At 37.7% G+C, this 20,527-nt stretch overlaps 1 protein-coding gene across 1 annotated transcript in view; it reads right to left on the minus strand.

Moving 5' to 3' along the window:
* Window positions 1-20,527, minus strand: part of SLX4IP (SLX4 interacting protein) — a 178,828-nt gene that overhangs the window by 22,651 nt on the left and 135,650 nt on the right. Inside the window, exon 5 of the mRNA XM_086701680.1 lies at window positions 889-966. Within this exon, the coding sequence (XP_086557806.1) occupies window positions 889-966 (78 nt within the window). The remainder of the gene's footprint in view (window positions 1-888; window positions 967-20,527) is intronic.

The following is a 20,527-nucleotide window of genomic DNA, read 5'->3' on the forward strand; positions in this document are numbered from 1 at the left end:
TTTGGAGCCAGGTATTATATAAACAGAAAGCAACCTCTGTACACTTCTTCTTTGCTTAAGTCATAAGTGAAACTTTTATCATTTTAATATTTAAATAAAGATTTAGGCAATAGCAATCTTTACCATACAGATAGCCTTCATTTTAACAGACAGATACCAGGTTAAGTGGCTTATTTTACTAAGAGAATTGAACAAAGTGGAAAGCCCCAGTAAGAGAGTAATATACTTGAGTGACACTTAAAGTTTAAAAAGTGTAGATAATTGTGAAGATTCCAAGAGCAAACCTCCATACAGTTTATTTTCAAAGTCCTTGTTTCATATCTTATATATTAAAGTCATCCAAGGAAGTTCAGTTAGAGTTTCTTTCCAATGTTCAGATCAGCTTGGAGAATTGTCATTAGCATCTGACTTTATTGTTGTTGGCTGGACGTGTTTGACATCATTTCCTCAGCAGACATCTTGACTTGGGGAAAGGAGGGGGGAAGCTGGCCTTGTCACACACCTAAGAAAGGCTCTGACAGCTCTGGGCTGGGAAAGCATTTTCTCGTGTACACACTTGCTCTGTATCCCAGGGACTTGGTGTGCATAAAGATGAAGTGATTCATGGTGTAACTGCCTGTCAAATCATTCTGGAAGCTCAATGAAAGTGCTGAGATGCAGCAGGAAAGTAAAGCCTGATGTGGCCCAGCTCACAGTTCTCAGACAGGCAGTAAAACAGTGAAAATTGAAAAAAAAAAATCACAAATGTTTAGAAATACTCTCAATCAGTATTTCAATTTTACAAAGGCAACAAAGAAAGTTGTAATATTCATTCCTTAATTTTCATTCCTTCTCTAGGACAAGCTAATAGTGCAAAATGCTTGACAACCCAAGATATCAGCTTCTTACCAGTATTCTGTGAACTTCTGAAACAGTGGAGGCGTATCCCTCTCTTGAGAAAATAGGCTGTGATTTGAAAGCCATAACCTATAAGGTAAAAGAGGGTATCATTAGATTACAAGTTTGTTTGCCACTAAATCCCACAGCCCTCCCTAGTGCCTACCATGTAGTATGTGTTCAATAATTATTTAACAAATGAAAGATTAAAAAGAATCAATAGAGGGATTCACATGAGAGAAAGGGGTAAATATTACACTATGAGCTCTTCTAGGAGGACTGGCCAGAGCACCTGGTTGGGATTGTCTCCAGTGCCTTAAGTGGCTCAGTTACTTTATCTGTTACAATGAATTCAACCAAGAATTCTCTACCCAGCAAGATTATCATTCCAAACAGTAGGAGAGATTAAGAGCTTTCCAGAAAAGCAAAAGCTAAAAGAATTCATCACCCCTAATCCGGCCGTACAAGAAATGCTAACAGGCCTTCTTTAAGCCCAAGAGAAATGGCACTATTAATTATAACAACAACAAAAAACATAAAGTAAAAATCTCACTGGAAAAGTAAAATATATAACACAGGTAGTGGAGCAAGCACTTACAAAGCAAGCATGAAGGTTAAAAGACAAAGGTAGTAAATTTCCCTCAAATTACAATAATTAGTTACCGGCAGCAGAAAATGTAAAGATGTAAAATGTGTCATCAAATATATAAAGCATGGGAAAGGAGTAATACGGTAAAGTTTTGGAACGTATTTAAAATTAAGTTGCTATCAACTTAAAACAGACTGCTATTTACATATGACATTTTATGTGAACCTTGTGGTAACCATGAGGAAAAAATACATAATAAATACAAAAAGAAAATGAGAAAAGAATCTAAAGATAACACTAAAGAAAGCCATCAAACCAAAAAAGAAGAGGAAAGAGAAGAAAGGAATAGAGAGGAACTACAAAAACAACCAGAAAATAATTAACAAAATGGCAATAAGCATATACTTATCAATAATTACTTTAAATGTAAATGGTCTAGGGGCGCCTGGGTGGCGCAGTCGGTTAAGCGTCTGGCTTCAGCCAGGTCACGATCTCACGGTCCGTGAGTTCGAGCCCCGCGTCAGGCTCTGGGCTGATGGCTCGGAGCCTGGAGCCTGTTTCCGATTCTGTGTCTCCCTCTCTCTCTGTCCCTACCCCATTCATGCTCTGTCTCTCTCTGTCCCAAAAATAAATAAAAACGTTGAAAAAAAAAATTAAAAAAAAAATAAATGTAAATGGTCTAAAATCACCAGTCAAAAGACACAGAGTGCTAAATGGATAACAAACAAACAATCAAAAAACAACAACAAGACGCATCTATATGCGCCTACAAGATATTCACTTCAGAAGTAAGAACACAGACTGAAAGTGAGGGATGGAAAAAGGTATTCCAGGCAAATGAAAATGAAAAGAATGCTGGAGTAGGTATACTCAGATAAAACAACATAAACTTTAAAACAAAGACTGTAATAAAAAACAAAAGAAGGCATTACATAAAGATGTCAATCCAACAAGAAAATGTAACATTTATAAATATATATGCACCATACAAAGCAAACACTAACAGACCTAAAGGGAGAAATTGAAACCAATACAGTAATACCAGGAGACTTTAATACCCCACTTTCATCAATGGATAGATCATCCAGACAACATCAACAAAAAATTAAAACAGAAACATCAGCTTTAAATAACACGTTAGACCAGACAGACTTAATAGATATATACATTCTATCCAAAAGAATACACATTCTTCTCAAGCGATCATGGAACATACTCCAGGACAGATCACAAGTTGGGCCACAAAACAAATCTCAATAATTTCAAGAAAACTGAAATCATATCAAGCATCTCTTCCAACCACAATGGTATAAAACTAGAAATTAATTAGAAGAAATAAGAAAAAATATAAAAATATAAAGATTAAACAACCAATGGGTCATTGAAGGAACCAAAGGGGAAATTAAAAAATAATCTACAACCAGTAAAAATAAAAACAGGACATACCAAAATACATAGGATGCAGCAAACGCAGTTCCATGAGGGAAATTCATACCTCAAGAAATAAACAAACAACTCAAATAAACAATGTAGCTCTGCAACTAAAGAATAAGGAAAGAAGAACAAGCAAGACCCTAAATTTACAGAAGAAAGGAAATAATGATGACTAGAAGAGAAATAGACACTAAAAAGACAATAGAAAAAAATCAATGAAGAAAGAGCTAGTTCTTTGAAAAGATAAATGATACCGAAAAATCTTAGCTAGACTTGCCAAGAAAAAAGACAGAAGAGAACTCAAATAAAATCAGAGATGCAGAAATACAAAGGGTTGTAAGAAACTGCTATGAAAAATTATATGCCAAAAAACTGTACAACCTTGAAGAAATGAATAAATTCCTAGAAACCTACAATCTCCCAAGATTGCATAATGAAGAAATAGAAAATCTAAATACACCAATTACTAGTAAGGAGATTGAAAGCGTACTGAAAAACCTCCCAACAACAAAAGTCCAGGACCAGATGGCTTCACTGGAGAATTCTACTAAACATTCAAAGAAAATTTAACACCTATCCTTTTCAACTCTTCCAAAAACTGAAGGAGGGAAAGCTTCCAAACATATTTTACAAGGTGAGCATTACCCTGATACCAAAACCAGAGCAAGGGCTCCACAAAAAAAGAAAATTAAAAGCAATATCCTTGGGGTGCCAACGGTGGCTCAGTCAGTTGAGCATCCAACTCTTGATTTTGGTTCAGGTCAAGATCCCAGGGTTGTGGGATGGAGCCCCGCATTGGGTTCTGCAGTAAGCAAAGATCCTGCTTGGGATTCTCTCTCTCTCTCCCTCTGCCCCTCTCCCCTAAGGCATGCACATTCTCTCTCTAACAAAACCCTCAATATCCTTGATGAACACAGATCCCCAAATCCACAACAAATATTAGCAAAACAAATCCAACAATACATTAAAAGAATCATACACCATGATCAAGTGAGATTTATTCCAGTGATGCCAGGATGGTCCAACATCTGCAAATCAATCAACACTGAACATCACATTAACAAAATTAAAGATAAAATCACACAATCATCTCAAAAGATGTGGGGAAAAAGAATATCTGACAAAATGCAACACCCATCTAGGATAAAAACTCTCAATAAGTGGGTATGGAGGAAATATACCTCAGTGTAATCAAAACCACATATGACAATCCTATAGCTAACATCACACTTAATGGTGAAAAGCTGAAAGCTCTAACATCAGAACCAAGACAAGGATGCCCACCCTCACCACTTTTATTCAACATAGTCTCAGAAGTCCTAGCCATAGCAATTAGGGAAGAAAAATAAATAAAAGGCATCCAAATCAGAAAAGAGGTAAAACTGTCTCTATTTGTAGATGACATGATACTATATATAGAAAACTCTACAGAATTCACCAAAAAAACCTGTTAGAACCAATGAATTCATTCAAGTTGCAGGACACAAAATCAATATACAAAAATCTGTGGTATTTCTATACATAACTAACAAAACATTAGAAAAAGAAATTTAGAAAACAATCCCATTTACAACTGCATCAGAAAAAGAGTAAAATACTTAGTAATAAATTTAAGGAGATGAAAGACTTGAACACTGATAACTATAAGACACTGACAAAAGAAATTGAAGAAGATACAAATAAATGGAAAAATATTCTGTGTTCATGGATTGGAATTAATATGGTGAAAATGTCTATACTACCCAACATAATCTACAGATTAATGGCAACACCTATCAAAATTCCAGTGGCATACTTCACAGACCTAGAATAAACAATTCTAAAATTTGTATGGAACCAAAAAAGATGCCAAATAGCCAAAGTAATCTCGAGAAAGAAGAAAAAAGCTGGAGGTATCACACTTTCTGATTTCAAACTATACTACAAAGCTGTAGTAAATCAAAACATTATGGTATCAGTACAAAAACAGACACACAGACCAATGAAACAGAATAGAGAGCCCAGAAATAACCCACACTTATATGGACAGTTAGTCTATGACAAACAAGCCAAGGGCATACAATAGAGAAAGGATGGTCTCTTCAGTAGTGATGTTGGAAAAATCGGACAGCCACATGCGAAAGAATAAAACTAGACCACTATTTTATACCATGCACAAAAAATTAACTCAAAATGCATTAAAGACTTGAATGTTAAGACCTGAAACCATAAAATGCCTTGAAGAAAATATAAACTCCTTGACATCTGTCTTAGCAACATCCTTGTGGATCTGACTACAAAGACAAGGGAAACAAAAGTGAAAGTACACAAATAGGGCTACATCAAGCTTAAAACCTTCTACCCAACAAAGGAACCATCAACAAAATTAACAGGCAACCCACTAAATGGAAGCAGATTTTTGCAAACTATATATCTGATAAGGAGTTAATATCCAAAATACATAAAGAATTCATACAACTTGACAACAACAAATCAACCAACCTGATTTAAAAATGGGCAGAAGATTTGAATCAACATTTCTCCAAAGAAGATATACAGATGACCAACAGGCACATGCAAAGGTGCTCAACACCAATTATTAGGAAAATGCATATTAAAACCACAATAAGAAAACACCTCACATCTGTTAGAATGGCTACTAAAAAACAAACAAACGAACAAAAACAAGAAATTACAAATGTTAGTGAGGATGTGGAGAAAATGGAAACTTTGTGCACTGTTGGTGAGAATGTAAACTGGTGTAGCCACTATGGAAATGATAGTGGCCTCAAAAATTAAGAACAGAACTACTGTATGACCCCTCAATTCCACTCTGAAATATTTATCCAAAGAATATGAAAACACTAATTCAAAAAGATACATGCACCACTATGTTCACTGCAGCATTACTTACAATAGCCAAGATATGGAAACAGTCTACGTGCTTATTGACAGATGGATGGATAAAGAGGATGTGGTACATTTATACAATGGACGACTCAAACATAAAAAATAATGAAATCTTGCCATTTACGACAACACAGGTGGCCCTTGAAGATATTAGGCTAAATGAAGTAAGGCAGAGAAAGACAAATACTGTATTATTTCACTCATACATGGAGTCTGAAAAACCAAACAAATGAACAAACAAAACAACAAGAGTAGTGGTTATGGGGCGGAGTGGGGGAGTGAAATGGGTCAAGAGGGTTAACTAGACAGTGACAGATGTTAAACAAACTTCGTAGTGTATACAGATATCGAGTTATAAAGATGTACACCTGAAACTTACATTTAAAGGGAAGGGGGCATAGTCATGGTGAAATACTACCCTGTCCCTAAAATGTATAAACTACAACTACAGGAGATATCAGAAAAAAAAATCTCAAAAAAAAAAAAAAATGTCAAGTAAAGGAGACTGGTACAAAGGAGTATATTCCATATGACAATGGAGACATTACCATTCATCTTATAGGGTAGCAACAGAATTTCACAAAAAGTACCAGCACAGTTCCTTCTTCTCTCTCTGCTTTCCTCCCTCCCTCCTCTCTTCCTTCCCTTCCACCCACCCCCAGGTATAAACTACTCTGTTGATGACTTTCTTAAAAACATTAAGTAAAACTGTCCTACCAAAGAGGGTAAGCATCTCCAGGTTGTAAAACAACCTCAGAGACAGTATTATAACCATGAAATTGAAAGGGCCAGGTGTTATAAGAGGTGATCTCCAGGACCTTCAGATTTTTCAAAGTCCATGGTTATAATTGTTTTTGAAATAACTTTTATTTTAAAAAAATGCAAAGAAATTCCCACTTTTACATTCAGTAGACTGCTCACACCCCTGTAGAAGATCCAGAACATCAGTGACTGCAGATTTGATGTCTGTCTACACAAGCTACAGCTTTGACAGCACAACTGCTTTAGTCATGGGGATTGTGAAATAAGAGTGACGTCTATGATAGCATAATCTCCAGATTTACAGAGATGAAATATATTTTTTCCTAAAACACTTGAAACAGATTGCATTTTGGTCATGTGCCTTTCTTCTGCTTAAAACGTCAAACAAAATATGTACACCACGGGCATTATTCTGAGTGCTTTAAAACAAATCCTTTATTCCTTAGGTCAGTGAGAGAGTAGAAGTGATTTGCACATCTGTTTATCTGTCCTACTGCTGTGGGGGGGCTGGTGGAGATTGTAAGAAAGGATCTATGAATACAGACAAAAAAATTTTACAGTGATTTTGAAGGTAATGATTTATAATGTCAGTCTTCCAAAGGTGTGAATAACAATAAAATGCAGTATGTAAGTCATTCTGCCTTTGCTGGTAACACTTACAGCTCTAGGTGATTAAGACTCGGATTTTCAAAAATCTTTTCCCTGTACAAAATATCCAGCAATAGAATGTTATGATCAGGAAGGGGCTAAATCTGAAGTCGACTATGAAAACTACAGCTCCAATTCAGGAAGCATGGTATCTGGAGATACCTTGGGTGATAAAGAAATCTTACTTGGTCAGTTAAGCAACAGTCTCAATATGACATGTTTCCCTACAGAAAAAGAGAGCAGTATGGGGCGACTGGGTGGCTCAGTTGGTTAAGCGTCCGACTTCGGCTCAAGTCATGATTTCGTGATCTGTGAGTTCGAGCCCTGCATTGGGCTCTGAGCTGACAGCTCAGAACCTGGAGCCTGCTTCGGATTCTGTGTCTTCCTCTCTCTCTGCCCCTCCCCCACTTGTGCTCTGTCTCTCTCTGTCTACCAAAAATAAATAAATGTAAAAAAAATTTAAAAAAAAAGAAAAAAGAAAAAGAGAGCAGTATAAGAAAATTCTAAGTGATTTATGACTGAAATTACTAGGAGAACTGAGTATCTCCTATCCATCCCATCCCCCAGAATAGGATTATGCTAAAGAGAATCACTCCTAAACTGGGGACTTGTTATGATTTCAATGAATACCCCCCACCATGGCATCGACAAGAGAAATGGCAAACTTAACATGTAAAAAAGATTTTCACCTGCTTAATCCAAATTCCCCTGGGCATAGGAAACTTTATTGTTTAAAGAGAACTTGAAGAGAGATTAAACACAAAAGATTCAGTTCTTATGGCAAACTAATTTTGATATATAAACAGAGAAAGCCACTGCCACTGAAATATACTGACTCGAAATGCTTACAGAGATGTATTTCATTTATCCATAGATAGCAGGCAGTGATAAAGACTACATTCTTATCTTTGCTCTTTAATGTAATTAACTTCACAGAGTTCAGCAGGCCACTGAGATTTCGTCCTTATTCAGAGCTAAAGCAAAGTTCCACTATTCTCTACAATCAAACAGCAACTTGGCAAAGAATCCAGGAGGCCCTTTGCTTTTCCCTTCTCTGGGCCTAAACCGCAAGCATGCTAACACTGGTGTTCTAAATGCACAGAACTGGAGTCAGTAGGAGACTCGGGTTGGGGGACAAAATGGAAATCGTAAAGTGAGAATCTTTTCACTCGAAAACTACCTGACAATGGCATTCTGAGATTCTGAGGCACTTGTAAATCACATTTAAGTATGTCTGTTTTCTTGCCAGCTATTGTGGTCCTCCTAAATCTGAGAAGACTGTCTTTAGACACAGGAAGAGACTGGGACTTAGAAGGAAAATTCTGTTGTGGAATCATCTTTCTACCAGGAGTCTTCAGATATGTGTATTTCTAGACATAATCTATATTTCTGCACTGCTTAATGTCATTTGACATCCAGTACTAACAAGAGTCTACCTTCTCCCCTGGCCTCTAAGCAGCCCCCAAAGTCTCCAGTTTATGCCTCTGGCATTCCAAACGTTGTAAAGAGCTGCTGCTTTATCTTCGCACAGACCTCCCAACCTCCAATGGGGCCCGAAATGATGATCTGTTACCACATTAACATCTTCTGACTCACCTGGTAGTTCATCAAAGAGAATTAAGTCTCTAAGAAGAGGAGGAGGGGTAGGGACTCGGTAATATTAATGAGAGAAAGGGTAGTCCATGTTTTAAGGACAAATCAGAGTTCTACTATTTTATTTCATATTCTGTCTAAATAAACCGCTCCAAAATGGCTTTATTAGAAATTCAGAGACTTCATGAATAGAAAGGGGAAAACAACAACAAAAAAATCAAATGCGGGTTGAACAAATTCCACCCTGGCTTAGCAGGGCTGTAGATTAGTTTTAAGTAGTACCGTGTTGTAGTGAGTAATAGTTTTTAAGGGAGTGCTCGTGTATTTGGGTTGTTCTATTTCATAGTCCCAAGACACTGAGAACAAATATCCAACATGGAGTTTTTACTGTAAAACTATCCAGCTTCGCTTGTTTTCCAAGAGACTCATAGCCAAAGTGATGTGAACTTCCCCTATGCTGTCAAGGCAAGTCCGTGGTATAGCACATCACAATGAGAAGCCCTCTCCCACAGCTCTTCTGAGACCACGTGGAGCCTGGGAAAATGCCTCCGAGAGGCCTGCTGAGCCATCAGGACTGCAGGACAGGTAAGCACTGCTTCCTAACTGGCCCCACCCAACACAGCCTGGCTCTCCTCCAGCCAAGCCTTGTCCCAAACAAGGCAACCTCAAAGTAGGAAGACCTATTTTGTCCCATAATACTTCTCTCCCTGAGATGACCTCTTCATTATCAGTAACATCACTGACAATGACGAAAAATGTCAAACATCCAGAAAAGTAGAAAAACAGTGCCATGACCCCCCAAACCCCGCCATCTAAACTCAATAATGGTTAATATTCTGTCATGTTTCAAATACATATTTGGCAAACCATTTCAAAATACATTAGATGTCATGACACTTTACTCCTAAATATGTGAGCACAGACTCACATATAACAAGACATCCTCCTATATCACCAAGATAGTATGATCAAAACTGAGCATGACATTATTGGTCTGTCAAATAACCAGTCTATACTCAAATTTCCCAAACTATCCCCAAAATGTGTATCAATGAACCTCCTCTTGCATTAGAATCCAACCAAAGATCATGCATTGCATTTGGTTATGTCTCTTACATTCCTGTAATCTAGAATAATGTCTCCCTTCCTTTTATTCTTAATTATGACCTTTTAAAGGGATCAGGCTAGTTGTCCTGTAGAGTGACCTCCATTCAGAATTTGCAGTTAAAAAAAATAAGATCTCAGTTGCCTAAATACAAATTTTCAACCTGCATGCTCTTTTACAATGCCAGCCCTTTATTAGTTTTGACAGCTTCCTTTAAGTTCTGCAGGAAAGAGCAGGTTCAAACTAACACTATAATTAATTCAAAGTCTGGAACACAAATGACTTGAAGATTTAGTCCTAAAGATAATTTCAAAGAAGTGAGATCTTAAATTTATAAACACTTAAATTTTTAGCAAAGGTAAGCAGGTGGGGTAGTGGTCTCATTCTTGTTCTAAGAAAGGGCACTTTGTGACAATCAGATGACTGTGTGCTGACCTGGAAGCAGCTCCACACTATGTACCAGTTCAGACTTGTGACTGTTTCCAGTCTGAGGTCATGAGTCAGCTCTCATTCTCCATCTGAAGACCTGGTGAGATTTAATAAGAGGGTAGGAAGAAAGGCGCTGATAGCTACTGAGTACTGACAATGTCTTCGTCCATGCTAGACTAGACCAGGAACATATACAGCCATTTTAAAAAATGAAGAATATGTGTGTTTTAAAGCTATTTCATTCAGGAAAAAATGAATTATAACTCATTACTTCTGAAACTGTCCATTCAGTAAGTCACATCTGTCCTTATAAGATGGCCAAGGGTAGAGAAATCACAAGTGTGATATCATCACTTAGAACATATACAGGGAGGTTGGGTGTGAGATGGAGACTTTGGAAAAGCCCTTATGGGGCCCTTTGAAACATGTTATAGGCCTAAGTGTGATCTTCACCATTGTTGGTGATGGGTGGGGTTGGGGACAGGGGTTGCTCTGTGGGAACCAAAAAACAAGTCTTACCATAAGTTTAAGAACACACACACACAGGATCCTAGTTTAAGACCACAACTGGGAATCAATTTGGGTGGGTAAGTGGAATATTTGGTCCTGGGCTAAAAATTTCACTTATTACCCAAGATATTTAGAGACTCCAAAAGGATCCCTTGAGATAACATTTCACGTTCTTAAATAAGGACAGTACTGGACGCTGAGTCACAATAAAGCTATGTCTATTTGAGGCCAAAACAAATGGGGCAAACTAGTTAGTTCCATGAAAAAAAAAAAAAAAAAAACAAACCAAAAACCTACGAACAAAATGATTACTTGAGGCCAAGTTTACTTAGAAAAACAATTTTCTACCTGTCACTTCATTGGCTTTGTATGCAATACCACTAGCCCCATGTGCTATTAATTTTACTATCTATGGGACCATCAGAGAATGTTACCATTCAGTGAGAAAGCTCAGGCAGACAAAAATTAGAATAAAACAAATTGAAAATTATCACTTTAGCTTTCTTTCCCATACTGCTTTCCTATTTTTTTTTTGTTTATAAAAATATGCCCTTAACATCAGGTATGAAAACCATGTTTAGATAATGTTCAAGCACAGACAAAATGATATTCAAAATGATGGCTCCCACAATCATAACTCTGCCAGACGATGCATAATAATGAGGACAATAGAACTGGACACTTATGAAAATCTCAAAGTTCCCTACAAAACCCTTCACTCACCTTTAAATAACTATGCATAAAAGAAACAGAGATTTTGTTTATTTATTTTGAGAGAGAGAAAGAGTGCAAGAGGGGGAGGAGCAAAGAGACAGAGGAAAAGAGAGAATCCCAAGCAGGCTCTGTAGTGTCAGCATGGAACCCGACATTGGGCTTGATCTCACAAGCTGTGAGATCATGACCTGAACCAAAATCAAGAGTTGGAAGTTTATTCAACTGAGCCACCCGGGTGACCCAAGAAACAGATCTTTTATTTCTAAATGAGGGAGCTGGTTGTTTGAACTGTTGGCTGTTCAAGCAGGCCGCTCTTGCAACAACTTTCAAACTTCCTGTGTATAAGATCAGAAGTGCCAGATGAAGCATATCCTCTATGGCCTCCCTCTCTTGCAGGGGGTCCATTCCAACTCTGAGATTCTATGACCATGTGCAATGAGAAAAAGAGTTGATGAACCACTGGACTATTCGAACAGGACTGCAGAATCACAGGACAAGAAACATCTTTGAACAGCCCTCTAGCTCACTTCCTGCTTATTAGCCAGGATCATATTTAAATCATATTTTAAAAACACCACCAAATGCCAAATGAGAAGATGCCAAACCTAGGCATGTGTGACTTAATTCTTCCTTTACCATTTGAATTGAGATTGCAAACTTTGATGCTTTAAAGGACAAGACAGTAAAAAGGCTGGGTTTGGACTCTGGAAACCAGAGGAAGCACATGCCTGGTTAAAAGGGGACAGAAGCTATTGAACTCCAGCATCAGCTGCCACTGGAAATTAGGGCACCAGGGTACCAGGTTTTAGGCCTTTCCAGAAAAGCTAAATATCTAAATTTTTATATGAAATCTCCCAAATTTTAAATTAGCAATGAACTAAAATATAGCAGTCCAAGTACAGTTTTTCTGAGGGCAGCTTCAGCTTTGCACCACGAGTTGACAATTTGTAATCTAAATTCCTCGCACTGCAGTTGAAGTTCATTTTCTTGTGTCTGCTTTCAGCAGAGATGAAAGAAAGCTGGCTGTTACCAAATGCTTGGAGATAGGTAGTCAGTTTCAATCTAGTCATTTATTCTAAGCTAAATAAACCCAGGTCCTTAACCTCACTACACAGGACATGTTTATCTACATTTAAATCATTCTGACACCTCTAAGTCCTGACATTAAAGATACACAGCTAAGGGTTTGACTCAATGTGGGGGAAAATGAAAAGATTATACAATTTTAGAAATCATTAATCGTATGAATGTCTGTAGTTTAAAAATCACAAAACTTACATTTTTTAAAAAAAGGACTTGGAAGGTTTGAGTAAAACACCAAGTTCTGGGTTGGAAGGGCTAATTGTTATAAAGATGTGCATTGTTCCCATATTTATTTATTTAACAAACATGTACTGAATGCCTATTACGTACCAGACAATTCCAATCAGAATCACAATGAAAACATTTTTGTGTGTGCGTGGTAAGAGTAGGGAGCAATTTCAAAGTTGCCAAATTAATTCTAAAATTAATCTAGAAGAATAGACAAATAAGAACAGCTACATGAAAAAACTCAAAATGAAAAAAAAATTCTAATTCAAAGTAATGTATATATAATGTGTTTTTAAAAAAACCAACTAGACAAAAATAAAAAGGTTTATAAAGTTAAATCACCAATAATCCAACCACCCAGAAACAGTTACTTTTGTCACCTTGACTTTTGATGACCTCCAGATCTTTTCTGAAGACATATAAACACACATATATTCCTATTTCTTTTTACAAAAATGGAATCACATGACAAAAGCTGCTTTATAACCTGATTTTTCTTTAAAAAACTCAATGTACATGAACTTTGTGTATGTTACCACTTAGGAATCCACTTTCACTCTTTTCCAATTTAATATTCACTAGAAGACAGTTCCTACTGATCTGTAAAGCCGATTCTGCCATATACAGGCCTCTCTCTTTTTTAATGTTTATTTATTTTTGAGAGAGATACAGACAGAGTCAGAGCAGGGGAGGGGCAGAGACAGAGGGAGACAACAGAATCTGAAGCAGGCTTTAGGCTTCGAGATGTCAGCACAGAGCCCGACACTGGGCTTGAACCCACGAACCACGAGATCATGACCCAATCTGAAGTCAGACATCTAACCTAATGAGCCACCCAGGCGCCCCTAGGCCTCTCTTTTAGAGTTATTTTATTCCATTGACTTATCAGTCAATATGCACTGTGTTAATTACCTAAGCTTTCTTTACAATAAACCTTAATATCCAGTAGGGCAAGTTCCTTTCTTGACCCTCGAAGCTGTTTCTAGTCCTCATCAAGAATTACTCCTGGTCCTTTATGCTTTCCTATAGCTTTTAATGTTAGCTTGTCAAGTTGCATGAAAAAATTGAGAGTTTGATTAGAAAGGCCCTGAATTTATAGACCAATTTGGAGACCAATGGGACTTCCTATATATTTGACATGGCAGACCTCCCAATTATTTTTGAGGACTTAAAAAAATGTCTTTCAGTAAAGTTTAGAATTTTTCTATGTAACATTCTTGCATACTTTATTAAGTTTATTATGAGGTACTTCCTATTTTTTATTGTTGCCATCACATATATTGCTTCCTAAAAATTACATTTTCAAATTGTCTGCTGTTGCAATTGACTTTTGTATGCTGACCTGCAACTGAAAAATCTATTAAACCCTCTTATTAATTCTAATAATTAGTCACTATATTTCCCTTAGACTTTTCATGATACTTTTATTCTTTATTTCCAAATTTCCCATCTGTATTTTTTCTCCTGACTTATAGTTTGGGCTAGAATCTCCAGTAAATGTTGAATATTGTTCCTAGTAGGAATCGCTGTGGTACCCTTGATTATAAAAGGAACACTTTTAGTGATTTAGCAATGAGAACAGTATTTGTTTCCATTTCACCTAAGTTTTCAAATTTATTAGCTTTTGTAATAGGCACATCACAGATTTGTGGCTCTGTCATTCAGGACATGCAGTGAACTGCTTTCTCCTACAATGTTTATGTAGACTATCTTCTGTTCTATATTTTCTATTCAGCATTTGTTTGTAACAAACATTCCCCTCAAATTTGTAACAAACAAATCCCCTCAGTTGGGATTTGTATCCCATTTTACAATGTGCTAGGTCTTTTTTCAATTTTTGATGTGTTCACTTGAGTCATGTACAAAAACAGTAAATATTCCCAAAGTTTATCATCAATCCTTCTATCTCACAGTTCTTAAATAAACCACTATGAAGTTTAAGTAACCACCAACTAGTCTAGAGTCTTTCCAAAGCCCAATCATGAGCCCACTGCTCATATTTAAATCACATGGGGAGTCGGAAGCTCCAAGGCTGGGGTCATTTTCAACTCTACAGATTCCTGTATCCCTAGCACCCAAGAATCTGATGTAGATCTGGGAAAGTGCCAGACACTTGTATTCTTTTTAAAGAGTTCCAAGGGATTCTGATGCACAGTTCAGGTTTGGAAGTCACTGCTCTAAATCTTATTTTATTGATCTACTGGTATGGAATTAGTAGCAAGAGTCTTGCTAGAGTAATGGTGGTGGTACATTACAAAGTTCTTGAAGATAAACACAAAATGCAAGTCCTATAAGTGAATATAAGAGAGAAATCACCCTCGCTCCTTAAACACAAACAAAGAGGCCTCTAGCAGGAGCACTATAGCAACAGTGAAGAGGCATAGGGAGAAAGCTAATTTCTAAGGCACTCAAGGCCCAAACTACCAAGGCAATTTATGAGAAGCCAATGCATATTAGCTCAATTATTATCGCCTCTCTGGAGGATTTCAAAGAACAAGTCTCATGCCTCCTTTGTTTTCTTTTCTCTCTCTCCCTCTAACTGCCAGATGATCTACCTTTTCACAGAAAAAAAAAATAAAATCACCACATACTTTTCCTTTCTTATCTTCCACAAGTCCCTACAGTTCACCTAAAATGTGCATCAATTTGATATGTAAAAATTAAAGTGATAGGTATGCAATGACTTATAATCGTAATTAAGATGCTAATCAGATCACACACAGACTCAGATTAACAAGAAATGTATGATGTTTGCTATGACTCAGGTTTTATTATTTCCAAAACACTACCTTGATATTCCTGTCTTCACTGTCTAAACAAGGAAAAACTTAGAAGAATGTGTAAAGAGAACTTTTTAATGTTGTTCTGCTTACACAGTATTTACTGATAATATAAGTATCAAATGAACAAATAAAAAATACTGGTTAATATAAAAAAATCATCAAACAACCTCCACCTTCATCGTATACACATTCTTACCATGAAATTAAGAGAGATATAACAAGACATATGCTTCCCAATGAGTGGCAACAGGAAATACACCCTATCTAGCACAAAGTATTCTTGCATAAGAAAAAACAACATACAAGGGATCTGACCTCATCAAGAGTGTGGGTCTGACTACCAGTTTACAGGAAATACAGGGGCTGGAAGAATATTAACGCCACCATGCAGATGCAGCCAGCCAAACCCAAAATGTGGGAAATTCCAGAGGACACTTGACCTAGTTTCTCTGATAAGTAAACAACAAGAAAAAAAAACAAAAAACAAAAACAGGAGGGACGTTCCCCTAAGTTCAAAGAGATAGTCACCTATTGTAAAGAGAATCAATCAAATGCAGTGAATGTGTGGACCAACCTTGTTTGGACCCTCATTTGAACAATCCAACTATAATAGAATTGAAGAGATAGAGAAATCTGAAGACGGACTGTATATCTGATGACATCAAGAATTTTTTTTCTCCCTTGGGACGCCTGGATGGCTCAGTAAGTTAAGCATCCAACTCTTGATTTTGGCTCAGGTCATGATCTCGTGGTTTGTGGGATTGAGCCCTGAGTCAGGCTCTGCACTAACAGTGTGGAGCCTGCTTGAGATTTTCTCTTTCCCTCGCTCTCTGCCCCAACCTGACTCGTGCACTTGTGCACATCCACGCTTTCTCTTTCTCAAAATAAACAAACATTAAAAAAAAAACCTTAATGGCACTCTGCTCATTAAAAAAAAAAAAAAGAAAACTTAGGGGCACCTGGGTGCCTCATTCGGTTAAGCATCTGACTTCAGCTCAGGTCATGATCTCTCAGTTCATGGGCTAGACACCTGCACTGGGCTCTGTGCTGACAGCTAGGAGCCTGGAGCCTGCTTCAGATTCTGTCTCCCTCTCTGCCCCTCCCCGCTTGCACTCGGTCTCTGTCTCTCTCAGAAATAAACATCTTAAAAAATTTAAAACACCTTATTTTTTAGAGTCAAATATATTGAATCACTCATGTGTACAATATATGATATCCAGGATTTACCTAAAATTATGTGGGAGTGGGGGGCAGGAAGAACAAGTCAGGGGATAAATGAAATAACATTTGGCCATATGTTAAAAATGCGATGCTGTGTGATGGATAAGAGGGGACTCATTGGATAATCTATTGTATGCATCTGAAATTTCTAGTAAGTTTAAAAACAAAAGAGAGAATTCTTTGAAGACTTAAATTAAAAAAAGAAGACCATAATTTGATGAAAACTTTCAAGAACCTTAAAGCTGATGCATTTTGTCTTTTAAATATTTATGTTAATATCATCCTTCTTTCAAAGTTTCAGAACATAAGTCACAATTAAAGTTTGCTTTTCTAATTTTCTAACTTTGAAAATAACATTTTACAAAAAAATGCAAAAGCATTCTTTATTGTGTTGTGAATTATAACCATTATCTTTAGAATAATTTTTGTAAGTAGATAACAATTAAAAAGCAACCTAAACAGAAATGATCTAATAGGTGATTGTAAAGCTCTCATCTTCCTTAAGCCTTAAAAGTAAGCACACTATCGCATTTAAAGTAGGGATGGTAACCTCGTTCTTTCATGACTACTGGCCCAAGTTGAAAATGTAACTGATTATAGAAATAGGTATAGATATAGATACATATACATACAGTCTGCAGGTTCAAGCCATACTACCAGCCTGTTACATATGGAGTAAAAAGTGCACCATACTTAAAAAAATATATAGCCTTGCAGTAAAAGGAGCACATGTCCACAGGGCACCTGGGTAGCTCAGTTGGTTAAGTGTCCAACTTCAGCTGAGGTCATGGTCTCACGGTTTGCAAGTTTGAGCTCCGTGTTGGGCTCTGTGCTAACAGCTCAGAGCCTGGAGCCTGCTTCAAATCCTGTGTCTCTCTCACTGTCCCTCCCCCATTTGCGCTCTTGCACTCACGCTCTCTCTCTCTCTGTCCCTCAAAAATAAATAAACATTTAAAAAAATTTTTTTTAAAGGAGCACATGTCTAAAAGCAGAATTGGGAATCTGACAAAGATAAAGGAGACCCTCCTGCTAAAAACACACAAAATCTGGGTAAAAGAAAAACATGCTTAAGTACATAGCAGAACTCAAAAGAAACAGAAATATCAAGGAAATACCAGAAATGGAGAGGTAAAGAGTAGGAAACGAATGGGCTGACACTCTAATGGCCTATAGAAAAGCTTTAGATCAGACATACACAGGAGAGGACCCAGTCTCCACTGCCCCGAGGAGTAGACACTGCTCCATCACTCCACAAAAACCCCTTTCTCTCTTGATTTGTGTGTTTTTCCTTTTGTTGAATGCTGAGAACTCACCAGCCCCTGAGGCTCCACAAAAGTCTCTCTTAATGTTTCATTGTCCCAAATCTCCCAGCTTCTTGGATACCCATCCCACAGAACTACTTTTCTTCATGTTGTGCCTCATTCCCTCATTCCCCTCATTCCCCTCATTCCCATGTGTCCTCATAGACACCCAGTGCAGGTGTCTAGCCCATGAACTGAGAGATCATGACCTGAGCTGAAGTCAGATGCTTAACCGAATGAGGCACCCAGGTGCCCCTAAGTTTTCTTTTTTTTTTTTTTTAATGAGCAGAGTGCCATTAAGGGGCACCTTCCAAAGGCAAGCATTTTTAGGGTGCCCCTCCGCTCTCGGTCACATGACTGGAGTGGAAGCCAGCCACAGTCCTGCCTTCTTTTCTTCATAGAAGCTTTCTCTCTTTCTTTCACTGGTTTTAGTAGAAGGTTCATATGATAGGAGGCCTTTACACTTGGGACTTGAAAATACTGGACAGTGCAGTGCTTTGGAGTCCCTGAGAGGGACTCCTGGAGATGCCAGTGAGGCACTGGAGCGGGATGTGAGTTTCAAACTGATACTCACCTAAGCAAGGGCATCAATGCCCTGTGTGTATTTCCTTCTGTCTTGTGCACTGCACCATCTGTCCCACTTCCTGCCCTGGCTTCGTCTTCTTCACTGGCTTGCTATGTTTGTCTTCATCTCTTCTCAGTGGCATACCTCTCCATGGCCTCTCCCATCACCGAGGTTCTACAAGAAGCTTCTCCTGCTTCTTCTCAGGGTTTTCCTCCACACCAGCCCTGTCCACACCTCCTGTTATCACCTCCCCCCTCCTCAGTCTTGCCCTGGGGTCTACTCAAGCTTACTCTCCATGGGTCTGCTTTTCCTGGTCTACCTGCCCTACACCCCTCCACTCTGCTGATTCCCATCACTGAAACCACTTCCCACGCATTGGAGCAAAAGCCTTACTTTCTTCTCAGCTCTCTTCTGAAAATACAGCTTTTCTAGAAAAAAGTTCTCTGGGCTCAGGAAAAAAAGAAAATTCCTTAGAAACGGAAGGAAGGCCAATATTGTTAAACAACAGTTAAAGGATGATGGTTACAATGTAAGTGCTACAACAAAGACCTGCATTGGGAGCTGTGGGGGTCAAGAAAGGGTATGTCTCACTAAACAAGGGAGAGTAACAAACTAAAGTGGGGAAGGCCATCCCCAAGGAAGGGAAGCATCTAAGCAGAGCCTGGAGGCATCAAGAGGACCATGCTGGAAGGGCTGAGAATGGTGGGCACTGCAGGCATGTCTGTGTCAGACCACAGCTGGGAGGCAGATGAAGCTTAGAGTTCAGGATGAAGAGATGAAGTACAGGGGAGAGATGGGGAGGGATAAGCAAAGGTGCTTGGACTTTGACATGTAGTCAGCTTTACAGCCTAACGTAAAGGATTTTAACAGGAGTTACTGAGACCCATTAGCATCCCCAGTCATACATTGCAAATACTGATGATTCACTGTGTGTTTCCATTAATATGAAGATCTTGACTAAACTGAGGATCACTTTTCTCCTCACTGATTTGGTTAAAGTAGAATACAGTTGATGAATTTGTCGAAGAGTATAATTTAATCTAAAAATCCTAGAAAAAATCTTTGGCAAAATTATTATTTTATTAATTCATTAAAAATAAGGTGTTTATAACAATTTTAAATGATGTTTACACTGATTAAGTTAAAAGAGACACTTGATCCAGATTAGTGAATGCCAGCTTTAATCCTGCTGGGAAAAAAATAACATAACATTACTAGAAAGCTAATTAAAATAGGTTGGTACTGGCCTAAGGACAGACATGTAGAAATAGAACTGAGAGTCCAGAAATAAATCCTTGCGTTTACTGATAACTGATTTTCAATAAGGGGGCCAAGACAATTAAATTGGGATAGAAAGATCTTTTCAACAAATGGTACTGGGACAAATGGATAACCACATGGAAAAGAACAAAGCTGGACCCTACCTCATATCATACACAAAATCAACTCATTAACTCAAAATAGATCAAAGATACAAATGTAAGAGTTAAAACTATAAAAGTCTTAGGAAAAAACACAGGCATAAATATTCATGGCTTGGGATTAGGCAATGGTTTCTTAGATATAATACAAAAATCACATGCCACAACAACAAAAAATTGAATAAATTGGACACCATCAAAATTAAAAACTTCGGTCCATAGGAGAAAAATTTTGCAAACTATCTATCTGATAAGGGACCTGTATCTAAAATATGTGAAGAACTCCTACAACTCAGGGCTCCTGGGTGGCTAAGTTGGTTGAGTGTCTGACCAGCTCAGGTCATTATCTTATGGTTCATGAGTTTGAGCCCCGCAT

The sequence above is a fragment of the Puma concolor genome, chromosome A3, assembly GCF_028749965.1.
Source record: "Puma concolor isolate L17-30 chromosome A3, mPumCon1.1.hap2, whole genome shotgun sequence".
In the NCBI taxonomy this organism is placed as follows: domain Eukaryota; kingdom Metazoa; phylum Chordata; class Mammalia; order Carnivora; family Felidae; genus Puma; species Puma concolor.